The following is a 20053-nucleotide window of genomic DNA, read 5'->3' as shown; positions in this document are numbered from 1 at the left end:
AGAGGTCTCAGCTCCCTTCAGCACCAACTAGATGGCTGAGCTGGAGAAAGGATACTCATCTGCACCAATGGATCAGCACTTCACCAGTTTCTGATACTAACAGCTAGCTTCCTTAAAAACCCCACTGCCCACAAACACCCACCAATTCCCAACTCTCTTCTTCCTTTAAGGAGGAATTAGTTTCAAACAACCTTTCCTAGCACCTACAGAACAGACCTGATGTACTTGGTATTTTCCCTGCAGGTCACTTGTGTGAAGAATCACTCTGTGGTTGTTTCTATCCAAGGAAAGTGGGATACTGTTACATTCACTAGGGAAATGAGCCACTGCATTATACAAATTAGTCCTGCATTATTGGGACGTGCAATGAGGCAACACAATGCTTTTAAAATTACTACACCTTGAAGCATAGTTAATATAGAAAGTAACTCACTTTTTTGTTTATCTCCAGCATTCCAATAAATTTCAGAGGTAGAACTCTGAATACAGCAAGAAAGAATAGCACAGATTGCTGGATGCCTGCCTGGGGAAGAACAGTAACACTGAACTTAGTTATGGTATCTCAGGCAATATTATATGCTAGGACATGAAGCTAACAGTATGAAACCATGATAAATATTGTTCAGAGCTTACAACACCCTGTGAGTTAGGGAAGGATTATCACCTTTTTTTCCCAAGGGGAGACTGAGGCTCAGAGAACTTGTAGTCATACCCAAAGCCATATGAGGGTCTCTTGACCCGGTTCTGTCCTCTAATCACAAAGTCAGTCATGTTTTCTCTTCTAGTAACATAAAAGAGGAGAGTGTTAACATACCTGCATTAGGTAATGCCACAGGGTCAGCTCACAAAGAATTCTCTCTGAACCTCTGGACCTATCCTGTAAATATTTGGCTATATATACCTCACCACACAGAATGCTTGAGTAAACCTACCTGCTGTGCTGCTGCTGGAAGTTTATGCTGAGCTGACTTGACAACCATAATCTCTTGAGGAGTGTCCCAGCTCAGGTACCTATTGGTGATAAAAATGCATTTTTAAATATAATTTTTTTAGACTTTCTTAAGGCAAATGCACCATTTCACACGAAAAGCTTTTTGTAATACAGGTTATAACACAAGTCAGAGCATGTGGATGCTGGAACAGATCCCAGTATCTGGCCAAGCTCTGCTTGTTAAACCATCTGGGGTAAAGAATGTTTGGGCACCTGGAGTAGCACAACAGTGATGGAGTTGCGGGCCAAGATCTGGCTCACTTTATCTGGGACAATGAGACAAGCACTATTCCAAGCTCTTAATATATTAAGACTGGCTAATGCACTTTTCCCCTTTCCCTTCATAAACCAGTTTTCTGATTCTGCAGCATAAAAAGGGTCATTTCCTCTGGGAATTGAAAGAAAAGCTTGCAGTTCTCCAGTAGCAGTAATTGCCCTCCTCTTAAATGGAAAAATGGATACTTTGTGCAAAAGAACATTCATAAGTTAAAATTGCCTATTTCTGAATTGATAAGATTTTCCTTGTTTTATGAAGTTCGCTTTTCACATCTTAAAAGGTACATTCTGGTATGCTGTTATTGTAATATTAAAAGTTGTAAAATTGGCAGAGAAAAGCCAGTGATAGCCTGATTTTGTGGTTTTCTTGCTTTTCCAGATGAGTTAACTGGAAATGTAGGTGTAAACTCAAGTCCTGAACATTTACAGTGCTGAAGTTTAAAACTTTTCTAAAAGAAAATTCTGTGTGGTAACTGTGCTCACGAAAGATGCCAGATTGAGAGCCTTGAAGTCATCCATAGAGTAGGTACAGCATGGGACCAGCACTGCATGCTGCCATTCATTGCACCAACAACATGTCTTCATTCTGATCTGGAGGATAGTTCACCTCCATGCTATTCAACCACTTGCACCTCCACAGAGTCTGAAAAGAACGGTGTTATTTGCTGATGAGTTTTGGGCTTCATCCTTTTCCTGCCGTGAATTTGAGAGAAATTTCATCCAGAAAAATGTATTTTACAGACCTCTCTCTAAAGAATATAGATTCTGCCCTTCCAAAGTAATAGTGTTAAACAGAGCTTTGTGAATGCATAGGAACAAAATAGCTTTAATATATTACAAATTAAGTGATTTTCTCCTATAGTACTGCTATAATCATAACTAATTAAAACATTACTTGTAGAAAGCCCAGCCAATAATTAATACCTGAATTTGCAGTAGGGTGGGAGGTATATTTTTTCCAGTATTTCTCCAGTATTAGCAGAGAGACGAAGGAGCCAGTTATGAGCAGTCAAAACTGCAAGAGAAGATTTATAGTCTGGTGGACTGGGAAGCGTTTCCCCCTATATAAAAAGAAGTTATCAGTAAAAAGTTTGAATGTGTACATGAGGAAAGCCATATTGCCTACTTTCTATAGTTTTTAAAGCAAACTATCTGGCCTAGATGGAGATTAGGGGCCAGATTTTTGAACACCATCCTCCCTTTTCACACTCAGTTTGCAGGCACAAATAACTGTGGGCACAATTGTTTGTAGGTGCAATTGATATCGCTTAGGCTGAATCTACATGGAGAAATTGACAGGCAAAGTTATTCTGGTATAGTTTATTGCAGAATAAACTATACCAGAATAGCTTCCTATATGGACTCACTTTGTGAGTGGAGTAATTATTCCAGAATAAAGTCACTTTTATTCTGGAATAGAGCATCCACACAAGGAATTATTACAGAATAAATAAATTATATCAGGCTTTGTCTTCACTACCCGCTGATCCGGCGGGTAGCAATCGGTTTTTCGGGGATCGATCCCTGATCGCTCTGCCGTCGACTCCGGAAATCCACCTCGGCAGGAGGCGGCAGCGGAGTCGGCGGCAGCGGTCGACTTTCCCGCGTCCTCACCGCTAGGTAAGCCGACCTAAAATACGCAACTTCAGCTACGGTATTCACGTAGCTGAAGTTGCGTATCTTAGGTCGGACCCCCGCTGCAGTGTAGACCTAGCCTCAGAATATCTAGTTATTCCAGACAGCTATGCTGGTCAATTTCCCACACACAGACAAGGCCTTAGAAGTCCAACTGCTTAATATTAAGCAGTTGGATGTCATGCCAATTGTGCTTACAAAACTGCAGGTTCAAAAAAGATGTAAGTAGAGACCAAACACAAAATCACTATCTTAGTGATGGATGGTGTTTACAAACCCAGACTAAAACGCAGATACAATTAAAATGTCCTGCAATAAAAATGAAACATACAGACACAAGAGTGCAACAGTTTTAAAGTAGGTGGTAGGACTTCTGGGAGCCGCTAGGGGAATGGTGGATGCATAGTTTTATAACTACCTTTTGCCACCTCCTAAAATCCACAACCAGCAGCAACTGATTCGCTTTCCCACTCCCACGCCTGAGTGGGATATTAATATCTGATATTAATCAGATATTCTAGAATTCTTTTCTTTTAATTTAATACCATTACGGATGCTGTTCCATCTCCAGACTTTCTACAAAATCCTAAAAAGCAGAAGGTGTCAGACAGCCCTTTTGCAGCAAGATGGCCGACGAGGGAGAGGCTGCTCCTCTGAGACTATATGAAATTCTGGACTAGCTAAAACAAATCTCAAGTGATCTATCTTGAGAAAAATATCTGAAGAGATAACTGAAATCAAAACTATTACTAGTACATATCAAGCCAATTTGTAAGACTCAGCATCAACACTAGAGGAAGCTGAAAACAGAATCTCCTCAGTAGAAGACACAGTGAGTACTATGAATATAACCTCAGAGCAACAGGAAAGGACTACTAAAACACTGCAGGAGAAGGTTAATGATCTCGAGGGAAGATCAAGGAGAAAAATATCTGAGAATTGTGGGTCTCCAAGATGGGTTGGAAAAACGGAAGCTTGTGGAATTTTTATTTACCATGTTGCCAGCTCTTTTTGTCTCTTCCCCCCCCCCAATCAAAGTTAAATATTGAGATAGTCCATCGCTCATTTGTGCAAAAATCCACTCCAGATACAAAGCACCAGGCCATGACTAAGATTTTTTAAATAGTTTTAAGGAACTCATTCTTAAAAAAGAACTTAAAAATCTAACGTGGAAGGGACACAGGCTGATGACTACACCAAGGATGTGGTGAAGAGAGCTAAATTTAACAGATCTGTAGCCAAAGGATTGGGTTTGGACTACTTCATTTCCTTCCCTTCTACTTTCAAAGTTAAAAAGGAGGGCAAGATGGTTTTATGACAGCAGAAGAAGTTGAAAGGTGTCTGATCTCACTACAGCAAAAAAAAAAAAACTTGTAAAAGATACAGATGGGATGCATTAAAACCACTTTACCAGATCAGTCACTGCAGTGGTGGAATTTAGTTCTCAGTCTAACAAAACAATTGTAAAGGACAAGTCCACCATTTTGTCCCCTTACTTTTCATTTCTTTGAACTTCTGTGGTTCATCAGCAGAGGGGGCTGGCTGGGAAGTGAATGGCTGGGAAGAAGGATCTCATCTCTGATTTGAATTTTGACCCTCCATCCAAACTCAAGAAACCACTATGTGCTCCACCTGCTGCTGTGAGCAGGTTGGAGTGTTACAATACGGATATACCTGCTTTGCTTGCATCCACCCTACCCCATGCCCCTCATTAATCCAGTGTACCAGGAGCATATCCACATTCAAGACCCTCACTCCAACCAAATTGCTTAACTGGACCCGTGCACTCCTTACACCCATGGACCGGTTAAGCTTCCACAGAGAAGCATGATTTTGTTTTCTGTCTGAGGCACTCTTGCTCCTGATATCTTTTCCAACCCCTCCCCACCTTTTTTATTTTTAAAATCTTCCTCCCCTTTCCCCTTCCTTGATAATTTTGTTTCATCCCCATCTGATTTCCTAGATTTTGGGTTTATAGTAAATCTGGAAATATTCAATCCATTTGCCCTAAATGTGCACTTATAAGAGATATCAGATCTAAATAGTGTAATGAAGATTTCAGTTGAATGATGAACTGTTTCAATTCCCCAACTGTAAAGAAATTTGATCTCCTAAAATCCTATCCAAGAATAATTATTATTATTGCTGTTTATGATTCACCAAATTACTGAGAATGTGTTATTATGACACTGTTGTATGCAGTGTAGTTGTAGCCGTCTGTTTTTCCCCCAGTAATATTAGTTCAGTTTTTTCCTTTAGTTTTTATTTTTGTTAGAGTTGAAATAAATGTTATGCTGATTTACACGGGTAATGTGACTATGGAGTTTACACTATAATCCAGCGTGGACAAGGCTCCAGGGGCAAAGTTTAGACAAAACTGTTCTGCTAAGGAACCCTTATCTGCAAATGATCCGGTTATGTTGGAATAAGGTTGTTTAAACAATTTGTATAACTTTTTCTTATATATCCACTATAGACTTGTGCTTAAGTTGAGACTGTAGCCTTCTTCACCCTTTTTTGTTGTTGGGAATAGAGCAGAAACCACGCCCTCCCTTGATATGAGACTATTTCTCCTTTATAAAATTAAAGGGAATCCAGTTATGCCCCAGTTGGGTGTTTTGAGTGGTGGGGGGAATGAGTGATGAGGCCACTCTTCATATCCCCAGGGCGGTGAGGAGGAATCCAGAAATGCAGCCCAAGCAATGACACTATTCAGCCACCTGATAAAAAGATATTTGACCTAAGCACGCCTTATGGCTAATATTATAAACTATGTTTCCTGGAACATCAGAGGGGCTAATCATCTTATAAAAAGAAAAATTATTGTCACTCATCTTAGAACTCTGAAAGCAGATATCTTCCTACAAGAAACCCATGAAATGACTTGGAGGCAGAGACATTTAGGATGGGTGGAGGGGTGCTTAACAAGTTCTCCTCTGCAGCCAAACATGTAGCAATATTGTTTCATAAAAGACTCACTTTACAAATTCTAGATGTAAATGAAGATCAGGAAGGTAATTTTTGTTGGTGAAGGCTATGATCTCTGACTCTATATATACCCATTGATGTATGTGGACCCAATAAACTATAACAGGGTTCAAAAAAGAACTAGATCAATTCATGGAGTATAGTCCATCAATGGCTATTAGCCAGGATGGGCAGGGATGGTGTCCCTAGCCTCTGTTTGCCAGAAGCTGGGAAAGGGCGACGGGCTGGATCACTTGATTACCTGTTCTGTTCATTCCCCCTGAGGCACCTGGCATTGACCACTGTTGGAAGACAGGATACTGGGCTAGATGGACCTTTGGTCTGAACCAGTATGGCCATTCTCATGTTCTTATGTTCTTAATAAAGATGCTCCACTTTTTAAAAACACTTTCCCCCCAAAATTAATTAATATGCCATTAGAATCAATCATCATCACAGGAGATCTTAATGATGTATTGGACCCTTTTTTAGACAAATCAGGCCATCCACAACATACACAATCACATACTAGAAATATTATAAAAGATTATAAAGAAAAATTGGGGTTAAAAGATGTATGGCGGTTACGGAACCCTTGGATGAAGGATTTTACTTTTTTTCCCTCCTTGCAGTCCACATATTCACAAATAGATTTCTTCCTGATTTCTTTGAATCTGGTAGACTCATATAATGAAATCAAGTCTATTATGATCACTTATCATGCACCAGGATGCTACGCCTCCCAAGACAGATACTGAACTCCGCTCTTGTGAAAGATAAACATTTTCAGAACTATGTCACTGAAGAAATTCAGTTTTTTTCCTAAACAAATGACCCACCAGAGATATCCCAATCCACCCTATGTGATACACTACAAGCTTTTATTAGGGGCAGGATTATTTCCTATTCAGCAGGTAGGAAGAGGGCTAGCCAGGCTCAGGTCCTAGAATTAACCAAACAACTTATAGCTATGGACATAGAATGTGCAAACTAGCCCTACCAAGAAAATCTTTAAAAATTAATCAATCTTTGGTAAGAAGTAAATAGACCGATTTCAGCACAAGCCCCCAATTTGCTCTTTTTAGACTCACACAAGACATAATGGGAGTCAGGGCTAAGACTGGGGAAAATTCTCACATACAGATTAAAAGTAAGCAGAGAAAAATCACAAATATTATCACTCAAATCATAACAAGGGCAGGTTATTACTAATCAAAAAGAGATCAATGCTCAATTTTTGAAATTCTACCAGGCTCTTTACAATAATGATTCACTTGACCCAGAAGAACTAAATAATTTTATTAAAGCTCTTAACTGCCCACAATCTCATAAGAACAGCAGACCAGGCTGGCCTTTCCCTTGCAATTAGAGAAATTAATCAAGACCACGGAGGAAATGAATCTGGCCAAGACTCCTGCCCTCGATGGCCTACTGATAGAATTCTATCAAAGTTTCAAGGACATTCTGGCCCCTAAGCTGTTATACTTTTCTAAGATGCCTTAAAGAAAGGTATGCTACCTCCTACTATGAGAGGAGCCCTAATTACTGTATTACTTAAACCAGGTAAGGATGCGCAAAACTGTAACAGCTATAGATCCATCTCATTAATCAATACTGATGTAAAAATACTTTCACAAATATTGGCTAAGAGACTGGAAAAAGTAATGAATGAAATGGTTAACCTTGAACAGGTGGAATTTATTTTAAAAAGGCATAGTTCCCACTCTAGAAATTCCCATGGAATTGTTTCACTCAATGCAGAGAAAGCCTTCGACAGAGTGAACTGGCAATATCTGTTTGTGACCCTGGATAAATTTGGCTTGGAAAAATCCTTCATTTCATGAATAAAGCTGTTAGGATCTGAGAATTGGGATTGGAATATAACAAATAGCACAATATCTCCCCGCCCCTTTGATCTGTTTCAGGGAGCAAGACAGGGATGTCCTCTCTCCCCCTTCCTATTCAATCTAGCATTAGAACCACTTGCAGTACAAATTAGGGAACACCAAAATATTCAATGGATCAAATCAGAGACTCAGGCGACAACAAATCAGAGACTCAAGAGACAAATTTTTCTAAATGCAGATGACATCCTCCTACTTATTAAAAATCCAGATCAATCTATTCTAAATATTCTACAAACTATAGATAACTGGTAAATTCTCTGGCTACAAGATACATTGGGATAAATTTGAAACAATAAAGATCTCATTGGATTTAGATGGAAGTGGCTTTACCAGTATTAGGGATATTTAGATGGCAAAAGACAAATCTCAGATATTTTGGCATCCTCTTCCCTAAGGAAATTAAAAGCACAGTCAAGGTTACCCTCACCCCATTAATCATGCAGTTAGCAAACTATTTACATAGATGGAAGGCACTACCTCTCTCCCTGTGGGGAAAAATAAACAATCAAAATGAATGCCATTCTGAGCATCCTTTTTACTCTGAATTCCTTTCCTACCCATATTTCTCCTTTTTATTTTACCAAAATTGACACCATGTTCAGGTCTGTTTTGTAGGGTGCTGGTAACAAACCCAGAATCTCCTTCCAAAGATTACAGTTCCTTGTCAAAACAGGTTTTAGATGTCCCAACCATCAAGCAATAATCCTTAGCCACCAGCACAGTGGCTCATTCCCTTGTGCTTTAGAAACTCAGATTGGTTCCAGCTGGAAGCAGAACTGTTTGCTCCTTTACCCCTTTCCAATGGGCTGCACTTGGATTACTACTGATTCCCTAAAGAACAACTTCCAGCTATTGTGGCAGACAGAAATACTTGGCATACTATGTCTACTAAATTTAAAAATCACCCTCTTCTACATACCAAGGACTCTTTATCTGGGGTAACTTGAAACTCTGTATAGCAGACAACCCCATCATTTGGCCAGATTTAATTAGGAAAGGAATTCTGACCATCATTCAACTTACTGAAAATGATTCCTTCCTCCCTTTTATAATATTCAAAGAAAGGTTCAATCTACAGACTAAGAAGGAGTGGCAATATGTCCAACTTAAACGTGCCATCTCCCATCTGTTGGGCCCCAATGCCTGTGCTACCCCGACCCACCTGAACTGCATTCATTTCTCAAATATTACCCAGATTGCCAAGACCTACAGCAACACTATATGCACATTTGGCCAGCAAATTTGAATTAAACATGGATTCCCTAAAAAAGAAACGGAAGGAGAAACTAGGCCAATTTCTCTCTGCCAGCCAATGGAAACAAATTTTAGCCAGTGCTCCAAACTGTTCCTTGGATTGTCATTTAAAATGAATCCATCAGAAAATCATCTGGAGGATGCACTGTTCAAACAGGTGCTGCTAAGTGAAACAAATATTGGCACTATGATTCAGCAGGTGCTAACTTAACCCAGACATTCTGGGAATCCTCCTATATCCACATATAACATAATAAAATTGTGTTACAAACTAAACATGCAACCTTAAACCTAATGGATGTTAACTGGAAGCTGAATAAATCTGAAAACCTTTAGCTCAGCGGGGCACTAATAATTACTAAAAGACTAGTACTACAAAAATGGAAATCCAAAAAATGACCAATAACTGAAGACTGGAGCAGGGACTCTGTAAGCTTGGCCACCATGGAAAGCATTGTATGCTGTAACAGAAAAACCGAAGAAAAATTCTCAGTGATATGGCATGCTTTCCTGAGGTATATGAATGATCCTATTCAATGCATCCCCCCTTACCTCCTCCTCTTCTCTACCCACTTCCTTCCCTTCTTATTTTGGTACCCCTCCTTTGAATTTTGCTTCTATTCTTTATCTGATTTTAATAATTTTACTTTAAGTAGTTGGATTTTTATGTATAAATTGTTGCTTACAAATCGATTGTTTTGTAAGTTGCTCCAGTATTTTTCCATGTATTGAAGTTGAGCTGACTAATCTAAAATTCCCTGCGTTCTCTTTGTTCCCCATTTTAAAGATAGGTACTAATTTGCCCTTCTCCAGTCCTCTGGGACTTTATCCGTCCTCCATGAGTTCTCAAAGATAATTACTAATGGTTCCAAGATTGCTTCGACTAGTTCATTAAGTACCCTAGGGTGAATTTCATCAGGCCCTGCTGATTTAAAGACATCTAACTTATCTAAATATTCTTTAAACTATTCTTTCCCTATTTTGGCTTGTGTTCCTTTCCCTTTGTTAATATTAATTTTGTTATTTATCTGATCACAATTTACCTGTTTAGTGAAGACTGAAGCAAAATAGTCATTAAACACATCAGCCTTCTTGATGTCGTCCATTATTAGCTCTCCCTCTCCGCTAAGTAGAGGACCTATACTTTCCATTGTCTTTCTCTTTCTCCTGATGTATTTATAGATCCTCTTTTTATTGCCTTTTACATCCCTTGCTAGGTGTAACTCAGGATATGTCTACACTACAGCCACTAAGGCAGCACAGCTACACACTGCAGCTGTGCGCTGTAGCATAAACACTTCCTACATTGACGCAAGGGGGGTTTCTGTTGATGTATTTAATCCACCTCACCAAGAGGCAGTGGTTAGCTGACGGACGATTTCTTCTGCTGACCTTGCTGCGTCAACACCGGTGGTTAGGTCAACCTAACTGTGGTACTCAGGGCTCAAAATTTTTCACAGACCTGAGCCACGTAGCTAGATTGATCTAATTTTTAAGTGTGGACCAGGCCTCATTTTATGCCTGACCTTTTCTGATTATGTCCCTACATGCTTATGCTATTCTTTTGTTCTCCTCTTTGGCAATTCATCCATGTTTCCATTTTTTGTACAATTCTTTTAAGATTTTCAGGGCTTAAAGAGCTGCTGTTGGAGCCATATTGGCACAACATCTTTGAAAATAAGGCCATTAATTCTTGAAAACAGGCATTTTTAATACATTTACACAAATTAAATTAAGTAAACAAACAAACATTACTCCTGGAACCTTAACTTTCACATTTTTATGACACTTGTGTTCAAATATGCAACCTAAACACTACATTAATGTGGCACTATGCATTTAAAGAGAAAAGAAAGTACTTTCTCTGACACTATGGAGTTATCCAATTGTTTCTGCATGACTCCATGGGATTTAAACTGCATTTCTCCGTACGGGCATGATCCTGCAAGATGCTGACTATCCTCAACTCCTGTGGGAGTTAAAGACACTCAGCTCCTTACAGGAGGCAGAAATCTAGGAGCAGCACAGTGGAGAAATGTGGCACTATAAAGTCGCACGATATTATTGTACCATAGGCAGTAACATAACTAAAAAAACTATAAAAGTGTTGTAGTTTGCATTCATTAATGCACATTTTAAAATATTTACTAATTTTTCTCAAAAATTACCAGACTATTTCCCAGTAGAATTTGCCATGTGCAAAATGTCATATTTTAGTGTTCCCCTATTTGAGTTAGCCAGACGCAAATAAATCTTAATATGAGAAAACCGCTCCGTTTTTCCCTAAAAGTCACCTTTGGTCTGAGAGAAAGTATGACAATTTCAGTCAAAAAATGAAGTTTAGAGAAAGTTGTGCACAAATGAAAATAGTGAGTTAAAATGCCAGTAGAGTTATGACCAGCGGTAGTCATTAAGGATATGTGTACATGGCAAGCAGAAACCCATGGCAGCAAGTCTCAGAGCCCCCATCTACAGACTCATGCTATGCCACTAAAAATAGTGTGTAGATGTTTGGCTCGGACTGAAGCTCAGGTTCTGAAAACTTTAAATGAACCCTGTATTTTCATGGAATTTTTTCAAAGATGATTACTTAACTCAGAGGAGAGAGAGTGTTCTCTAGTGTCTAAGCCCATTTCATTGCAAAAATTCTCACTTCTCTACTGTGTGAAGATCATCATTCCTGACAAGCACTGTGATAGTTGTTAACAAGAATGTTGTTACAAACAGTGCAACTGACCCATTAAATAATTGCTCCAAGCAAAGAAGAGCATAATATATTAATGTATACTGCTTTGAAGTTATTTAGGTTAACTGAAAGAGAAGAGCAGGTTGATAATATGGTCTCTGAATACTTGGTTTCTTCCACGAAGTAACAGCAAAACTCCCTCCAACTTCAATGGGAGCCATATGCAGCCATCTGAGGACAGAAACTGACCATAATTTGCAATAAACATCATCCCCATTTTTTGAAATGTTTGGTTTCAATTTTGTCAGTAAAAAGTAACCTTACCAACGGGCATTCCAATAATAATGCATCCTCTATTTTTTCTGATTTAGAACATGCTGGCAGTTGATAAAGTATTCTTGGCTCTCGTGCAATGCTGAGAAAAAAGATTATAAACGATCAGTCTACTTTATAAACTAACTCTGTCAACAGGTCAGTTTATGCACTATTATAAATCATGACCTCCTCCTCATGCAGTCAGCATTCTGAACTTCCCAGCATGCTAGGCTATTCTTATTTTGGTAACTGTCTCTCTGTGCTAATTTCAGAATTTGGGTACCCCCAGCCCCTACTGTAAGATCCCATTAAAAAGATCACTTTTCGTCTAGGTAAACATTTTAGACAAGAGATGTACCAATAATGTTCTTATTTTAGTAACATACTTAAAAAAAGAACTAAACAGAAAATATTAAAATTAACTCAGGAACAGAAGACCATCAAAAACCTTACCACCTGCAGCTCCAAGTGCATGACACACTTCTTCCACCTTGCTTTCTCTAATGCAAAATCATAGCAGCACCCACACACATACATTAAAACTCTACCAAAACAAAATACTTCACAGCATGCACAATTCTCCCCCTGGGGAGAGGAGGAGAAAAAGAATGAAGCACAAATGACAGATGTTACTCACGTTGCTGATTGCACTACAAGAAGGTGCTCAGATTCTAGAGTCATGAGAGTGATATAAGAACCTATATAGATTAGAACTTGAGGTGGGGGGAACTATCATTTTGTAACAAGTTATTGTGCCAAATTCTTCTGAGTTACACCTGTGTAAATCTAGAGTAACTTCATTGACTTGCACTGTGTAGCTGACAGCAGAATTTGACCCATTAAGTACCATCAGGAGGAATCTCTTCCACTGTATCAGTGTTGTGCCTTTCATGGCATGGGTGCCAGAAGCTGATAATTCTTGTATGGTTTAAGAATTTAGCAACACATGTTTCCTGAAATGAACTCTGTCTCTAGTTCTGTCTTCTTCTTTTGGACTTATTAAATGACATCATTCACAAGGCATTTTATGTGCTGGAAATCACATGCTAAAAAGGGTCCTGATCCTGCAAGATAAGAAGTATCTTCAACTCCCGTTAAAGTGCATCTGGCACGTAAATATCTTGCGACGCCGGTTACAACAGTGTCATGCGAACGCCTGTTCTCACTTTCAGGTGACATTGTAAACAAGAAGCAGACAGCATTATCTCCTGCAAATGTAACCAAACTTGTTTGTCTGAGTGATTGGCTGAAGTAGGATTGAGTGGACTTGTAGGCTGTAATGTTTTAGTTTTAGTTTTGAATGCAGTTATTTTTTGTACATAATTCAACATTTGTAAGTTCAACTTTCATGATAAAGAGACTGCACTACAGTACTTACATTAGGTGAATTGAAAATACTATTTCTTTTGTTTTTTACAGTGAAAATATTTGTAATAAAAAATAAAGTGAGCACTGTACGCTTTCTATTCTGGGTTGTAGTTGAAATCTATATATTTGAAAATGTAGAAAACATCCAAAAATATTTAAATAGTATTCTATTATTGTTTAACAGTATAATTAATCATGCGATTAATCGCAATTAATTTTTTTAGTTGCTTGACAGCCCTAATCTTAAACATGTGTGGTATTCTTGGGTAACACCGACTGGATAGAATTTATATTAGAGCCAGATCAGCTAAGTGTTGATAACCCATTCAGGACACTTCACTCTAACAATGAGTCATAGAAGACACCCATTCCGCCCAGATAGCTCTTCCTGTGGATGCCTCACCAAGAATATAGGCAATGGCTACCCCTGTGAGTCATCAAGCCATGTAAGGACATGTGATATGCTTACATGATCCTGAACTCCACCGTGAGCCAGTAACTTTCCACAATCTGGGCTGTGAGCTTTGTTTTGAGACAGTAAATTTCCAGGCCCATGGCAGAGAATATAAAAGACCCCTGAAATATCTCCACTTTGCCTCTTTTCTGCCCTGATTCTCTGGACTGTGGATTCCAATCTTCTGGAAGTCACCTGAGAGACTTTACAAGCTAGCAGTTTAATCCATCATTGCTACAAACCTGATATAAGAACTTTGCAATTATTTGATCTATTAACCATTAACAACTCTCTTATTCTTTCTTTTATTATTAAACTTTTAGTTTCAAGTTACTAAAGGATTGGCATCAGCGTGATTATTGGGTAAGATCTCAGTTATACATTGATCTGCCTATGTGCCTGATCTCTTGGGGGTAAAAGAACCCTATGTTTGATTAAATTGTTTTTTAGTAACCACTCATCATAGAGTCCAACGTCTGCGTGGTGAGACAAGGGCTGTAATGCCTAAAGAGACTGCATCTTTGACTTCTTGTTAATCAATGTGCCGAGACAGACGATTACCTTTGTTACTGGCTTGGTATAATCTAATGATAGAATAACCACCAATTTAGGGTGAGTGCCCTATTTCCCAGCAGTTTGTCCTGAATTTGGCATCCTCAGCTGTGACCCACTGAGGCCCAGTGACAACTACAAGAAATAAAACTAGTGTTCAGTCTGTTTAATTTGAATTCTGTGTAGTGCTGAATATCCTCAATTCCCATTAAAGTCCAGTGATAGTTGAACATAAGCAGCACCTCACAGGATCAGGCCTTACCTTGCCAAAAGCAATGCAATACAGCTATTGTCTAACACTTAAGAGATTCATAGATTCATAGATTCTAGGTCTGGAAGGGACCTCGAGAGGTCATCGAGTCCAGTCCCCTGCCCGCATGGCAGGACCAAATACAGTCTAGACCATCCCTGATAGACATTTATCTAACCTACTCTTAAATATCTCCAGAGATGGAGATTCCACAACCTCCCTAGGCAATTTATTCCAGTGTTTAACCACCCTGACAGTTAGGAACTTTTTCCTAATGTCCAACCTAGACCTCCCTTGCTGCAGTTTAAGCCCATTGCTTCTTGTTCTATCCTTAGAGGCTAAGGTGAACAAGTTTTCTCCCTCCTCCTTATGACACCCTTTTAGATAATAAAATAAGGGTCCAATCCTGCGAACAATTAGGCATATGGGTATCTGCGCTTATACAAGTAATCCCATTCAACTCAGTGGGACAACTCGTGGGAGTTTCTAAGATCAAAGCCTGAGTATTAAAATGAAAAATAATGGCAATTTTTAGCAATCAAATAATTACCTGCTCACACAGCACCGATAATTGTCAAAATAAATTCTTCCACGCTCATAAGCAATAGGAGATGTGGAATGAGTTGTCCAAACATTCTTGAATTTAGTATTTTCCTGAAATAGACAATGAGTAGAAGAAGGCTTTTATGACAAGCTGTGGTTTTGGAAAATATTTCACTTGCCCCTACCGCTTAGTAACTTATGTTAGTTGAACATAGTCTGTTGAACACATAAAGGACTTTTAAAATAAATAAATAAGTCTCCTGGAGTTATCTAGCCATTTTAAATTTTGCTTTCCTTCTTTCTATGATTGTACACTGGATGCATCCAGTTGTGAATACAGTAGGCATTGAAATAAGGCAAGCAGGGCTTTGACTCAAAAGTATTTGAAAAGTAAGTCTAGAAAAGTTGGAGTGGGGTACATGGTGGAGGAAAACGTAATAAAATTTATGAATGGGCCTTTACAAGAAAACTAGGGACAAAAAAATGAAAAGAGAAGCTTTACCAATTCATGGGCACCATGGAAAATAAATGTTTATTATTAACTGACACAGGTTAAAAATAAAATTGGTAATAAAATTTTTATGCAACCTTTTCAACTTAAAAATGATAGGCTCTGATATTGCAAATATGCACAAGTACCCATATATATGTTAGTAATCCCATTGAATTCATGGAGTTTTGGGATCCAGCCTACTCTTGGTGTTTGGAGGAAGGCACGGGAAGGAGTTTACACGCTTGCATAAAGAATGCAAGATGTTAATGAGTTCACTTGAACTACTCACATGCATAAAGTTACTCATGTGCATTAATGATATCAGGATATGGGGTTGTAAATAATTGTATCTGTATTCATTAAAGCCCCAATCCTTTATGAGATGCATGTAGGTGGGCTATAATCAGACAAAGCCCTATTAGCTTCAGTGGGGCCCTATGTGGGTGCCGGGATCCCCCTTCACACATCTGGTTGCCTGAATGGGGCCTAACCCCTTAGATTGTTAAAACTAAGGTAATTTTTAAATACTAATTTAGTTATCCCTATGTGTGCTATTTCTACATTTCTCTCAGCTTGGGCAATAACAAAATTTAAATCAGTTTCCCTCTGGTTTATAATCAGCTGCAATTTCAGTTTCCCAGTGCTGCAATGTTTGGTTTCCACTTCAGAGGCATGTTTATTTGTTTACAGAAAACTATTGATTTTTTTTAATTGTGGAAACAATTCTGTTGCACTTAGGCCAGATCTACACTACTAATTTATACTGGTATAACTCATTCAGGGGTATGAAAAATTCCTGAGTTATGCCAACCTAACTGCTGGTGTAGACAGCACTATGTTGATGGGAGTGCTTCTCCCGCCGACATAGCTATTGTCTCTTGTGGAGGTGGATTAACTATACCGACGGGAGAAGCTCTCCTATTGGTGTAGTGGAGTCTTCACTAAAGTGCTACAGTTACTCCTGGGGGAATTCTGCACTACTGTGCACATGCAGAATTCATGTCCCTCTGCAGGAAATACATTCTGCCTTTTGCCCACCAGGGGCCACTGTGCGCCAGAACTGCCAGCAGCTGGCTGCGTTCCTCACAGTGCTCTGCCCGCAGAGCCCAGTTAAGAGTTATGGGATATGGGGGGTTCACAGACTGGTGTTCAGAAGGGCTAATGGGGTGACAGCATTGAGCAGGGGCTGAATGGGAGGGCAGGAGCACCCTAAAAGTGGGGGGGGGCCACAGGCACCCAAACTGTGCCCCCTGCAAGCCCACACTACTCCTTCTTCCTGAGCCCCACCCTCACGCTGCCCCTTTTCCCAAGACCCTGCCCTCGCACAGCCTCTTCCCCCAAGACCCTGCCACCTGCTTGCTCCTCTCCTCCCTGTCACTTGCCCTTATGGTTGGTAAAAAGTGGGGGGGGGCATGGCCCTCCATGTTCCAGCACCCCTGCTGCAGGGCCACATGGGGATGGGGGCTAGGGGGCTGCAGGGCAACATGAGGGAGAAGGGGTAGGGGTTGCAGGGACACATGGGGTCAGCCAGGGGCTGTATGGGGGAGGCTTCCTTACTCCCTAAGAAAAAACCCTGTTCCATACTTCTCCCACTCACACCCAACAACCCTCCAGGTTCTCTCCCAGGCGCCTTCCCTCTCCCTCAGCACCTCCGTTACCCCTGCCTACCTCAAGCCTTTGCACTGCTTCTGAGGGGTGGAGGAAATATAGATCTGTATTGTAGTTTAAATACATTACTCAAAATACTGTATTAATATGCCCAGTGAGGAATCTATTTGTCAAAAAAAAAAAAAAAAAAATCCTGAATTTTTGTCGTATTGTTACAGACCTACTTGCTGACAGGTATTTTGAAAGAAATTACCAAAATAATTGAAACTGGTGTGAGTATATATTGTGTTATTTTGACAAATTTGGCACAGAATTCCCCCAGGGGTATATAGTGGGGCAGCCTGCACCACTGCACATGTAGACAAACCCTTAGAGTTTTGAGGTCAAATTTAAAGTTGATGATGTCCCTTACATTGTTAGCATAATTTTAATATTATATAATCGTGTACAATAATAGTCCCCAGGATTAAGAAATCTGAGTAAAAGAGTCACACAGTAACACTGTTGTAATGTAAAATAAAAGTTTGATTTACAAATGGTAATGCCATTTTTTCCACCAGACGATATTCTTCAGGTTTGAATGATAAAGATGTTGCATCTTTTCCAGATTTTTTCGGAGGTAAATTTAATAGTATTGCTAACTCTCTCATCCTTAATCAAGAACTCACACTGTTCGCTCTCTCACAAACTTCTCCCGTTCAGAGTTTGGTCCAGAGGTTACCCAAATTCCTGCACTAGACTGGAGTTCACAACATCTGGAATGAAGAAATCAGGTTCCAAGCAAGGATTGAGTCACTGCTGGAAAATGTTAGAAGCTGTTACCTGACATACTAGCTTTCTTAGGATTCCCATGTTTTTTCTGTGGGCGACTCCCGCATCTTTTGTATAAAATCCGTGAGATCTCCTGGTTAGAAGGCGGCAGACATTGTGAATTTTAAAAGCACTGGAGGAGAGTCTCGTGGCTGAGGAGGAGGAAGCGGCTGAATCTGGAGACATTTTTATTTCTTGGGAAAAGCTCGAATTCCTTCTAATTCCTGACTCAGGCAGCAAGCGCGGGGGCTGTTCAATACAAGGAGACAACAATGCATGTGCCGGATCATCTTTCAATGCCACAAGTATTATGGGCCCCCTTGCTGATGCTTCCTTCTCCCTCCCCCAAATCCTGGAGCCCTCCGCGGGCAGAGGGTACACAAGCCGGGAAAGAACGGCCTGCACAGCCCTCGCTACACTCCAGCCTGGATGCAGACAAGGAGATCCTGCCCAGCAGCCGCCTCCCCGAGCCCCAGGCGCGGGCCCGTTCCACCGCGGCCCGACCGAGAGGGTCCGTGAGCCCGGTGCTCTCCCTGTTGGCAGTGGCAGCTCACCCGGGCCGTTGCTATGTATATGTATGAATCTGTTCGCGGTCAGTTTGCAGCAGGCCCGTGCCCTGGGCTGACAGTAGCGCCTGGAGCCTGGCGGGGCTCGGCTCTGAGAGGAATGCACCACAAGCCATTGGCGGGGGAGGAGACTAACACCACTTTCCAGCAGCCATTACTTACTGCCCCCGTCAGTCCCCAGCGTGTCTGTGCTGCAGACCACCTGGCAGCAGCTGACAAAAGCAGCAGCAGCACCGGCCAGGCCTCTCCCCGGCCGCGCCCTCCCCTCCCGCCGCTGCTCGGCGCCGGGGAGGGTAGTTTTCAGACGCTTCCCAATGACGCGCCAAAACTACAACTCCCCGAATCCATTGCCCTGCCCTCTCTGTGCGCATCCTCCCGCGTGTGGCGCCTGCCTGCCTGTCCTTCCGGATTCATGTTTCCAGCTGCATGGAGAGTATTACCCCAGCAGCAGGGCTGGGGCGCTGAGCAGAGCTCCCGCAGGTCCTCTTAAGTGTGTTGCCAGATGGGAAGGTGTTGTCACACCCAATCCTGGGGGCTAGACGTTGCTATGTAGAAAGGTTGTGGGGCGCCTGAGTGGGAAATAACTGATGTTGTGAACCCTGTGCAATGTACTACTGTTCTTACTTCTTAAACAGTCCCTTTAGCTATACACAGAGAGGCAGTCCCGGGGAGAAAATTAGTAAAAAGGCCCTACGATTATTTTAAAGGATTTTCTCTGTAAACTAGAAGAACAGTTTGAAGGTATGGTTTTTTTTTTTTTATTAAAATGTTATTGGCACTTTTCAGTAAATCAACCGCAGTCAGCACAAGCAAAATGCCTTAATTTATAAAGATCATGAAAATTTACAGTGCTGGTGTAAATAAGAATAAGTTAAGGACACACATATAGTCCCTGATGCTGCAAAGACTTATGCACATGCTTAACTTTATAGGGGCTAGTCTACACTTACTGGGTAGTTCGACGGCTGCGGATCGAAGTTCCGAGTTCGATTTATCGCGTCTGGTGTGGACGCGATAAATCGAACCAGGAAGTGATCCCCGTCGACTGCGGTACTCCAGCTCAGCGAGAGGAGTACCGCGAAGTCGACGGGGGAGCCTGCCTGCCGCGTCTGAACCGCGGTAAGTTCGAAGTAAGGTATGTCGAATTCAGCTACGTTATTCACGTAGCTGAATTTGCGTACCTTACTTCGACTTGGGGGGTAAGTGTAGACCAAGCCTAGGAGAGTAGTATCAGCGATATTACTTCTGTGCACAAAAGTTAAGCATATGGGTAAATCTTTGCAAGATTAGGGCCTTAATATTTCACTATAATGATTTTTTTGCTTTCTTATAATGAGGTTTCATACATTTGGCGAAAGACAATATAACTAGTACACAC

General features: G+C 40.7%; 2 protein-coding genes across 2 annotated transcripts in view; one reads left to right on the top strand and one right to left on the bottom strand.

The window, feature by feature from the left end:
- Positions 1-18901, bottom strand: part of DCAF17 (DDB1 and CUL4 associated factor 17) — a 41364-nt gene extending 22463 nt beyond the window's left edge. The window contains exons 1-7 of the mRNA XM_065413592.1: positions 18838-18901; positions 18122-18358; positions 15206-15309; positions 12041-12131; positions 2192-2328; positions 933-1011; positions 434-523 (exon numbers count right to left, since the gene is read on the bottom strand). Coding sequence (XP_065269664.1) covers positions 434-523; positions 933-1011; positions 2192-2328; positions 12041-12131; positions 15206-15309; positions 18122-18295 — 675 coding nt within the window. The 5' untranslated portion in view covers positions 18296-18358; positions 18838-18901. The remainder of the gene's footprint in view (positions 1-433; positions 524-932; positions 1012-2191; positions 2329-12040; positions 12132-15205; positions 15310-18121; positions 18359-18837) is intronic.
- Positions 18902-19079: 178 nt separating this feature from the next.
- METTL8 (methyltransferase 8, tRNA N3-cytidine) overlaps positions 19080-20053 on the top strand; it is a 41825-nt gene continuing 40851 nt past the window's right edge. Inside the window, exon 1 of the mRNA XM_065413444.1 lies at positions 19080-19416. The gene's annotated coding sequence lies outside the window, so the exon portion shown is untranslated. The remainder of the gene's footprint in view (positions 19417-20053) is intronic.

The sequence above is a fragment of the Emys orbicularis genome, chromosome 11, assembly GCF_028017835.1.
Source record: "Emys orbicularis isolate rEmyOrb1 chromosome 11, rEmyOrb1.hap1, whole genome shotgun sequence".
In the NCBI taxonomy this organism is placed as follows: domain Eukaryota; kingdom Metazoa; phylum Chordata; order Testudines; family Emydidae; genus Emys; species Emys orbicularis.
Note: the sequence above shows the minus strand (reverse complement) of the source record. Positions and strands in the feature narration are given on the sequence as shown.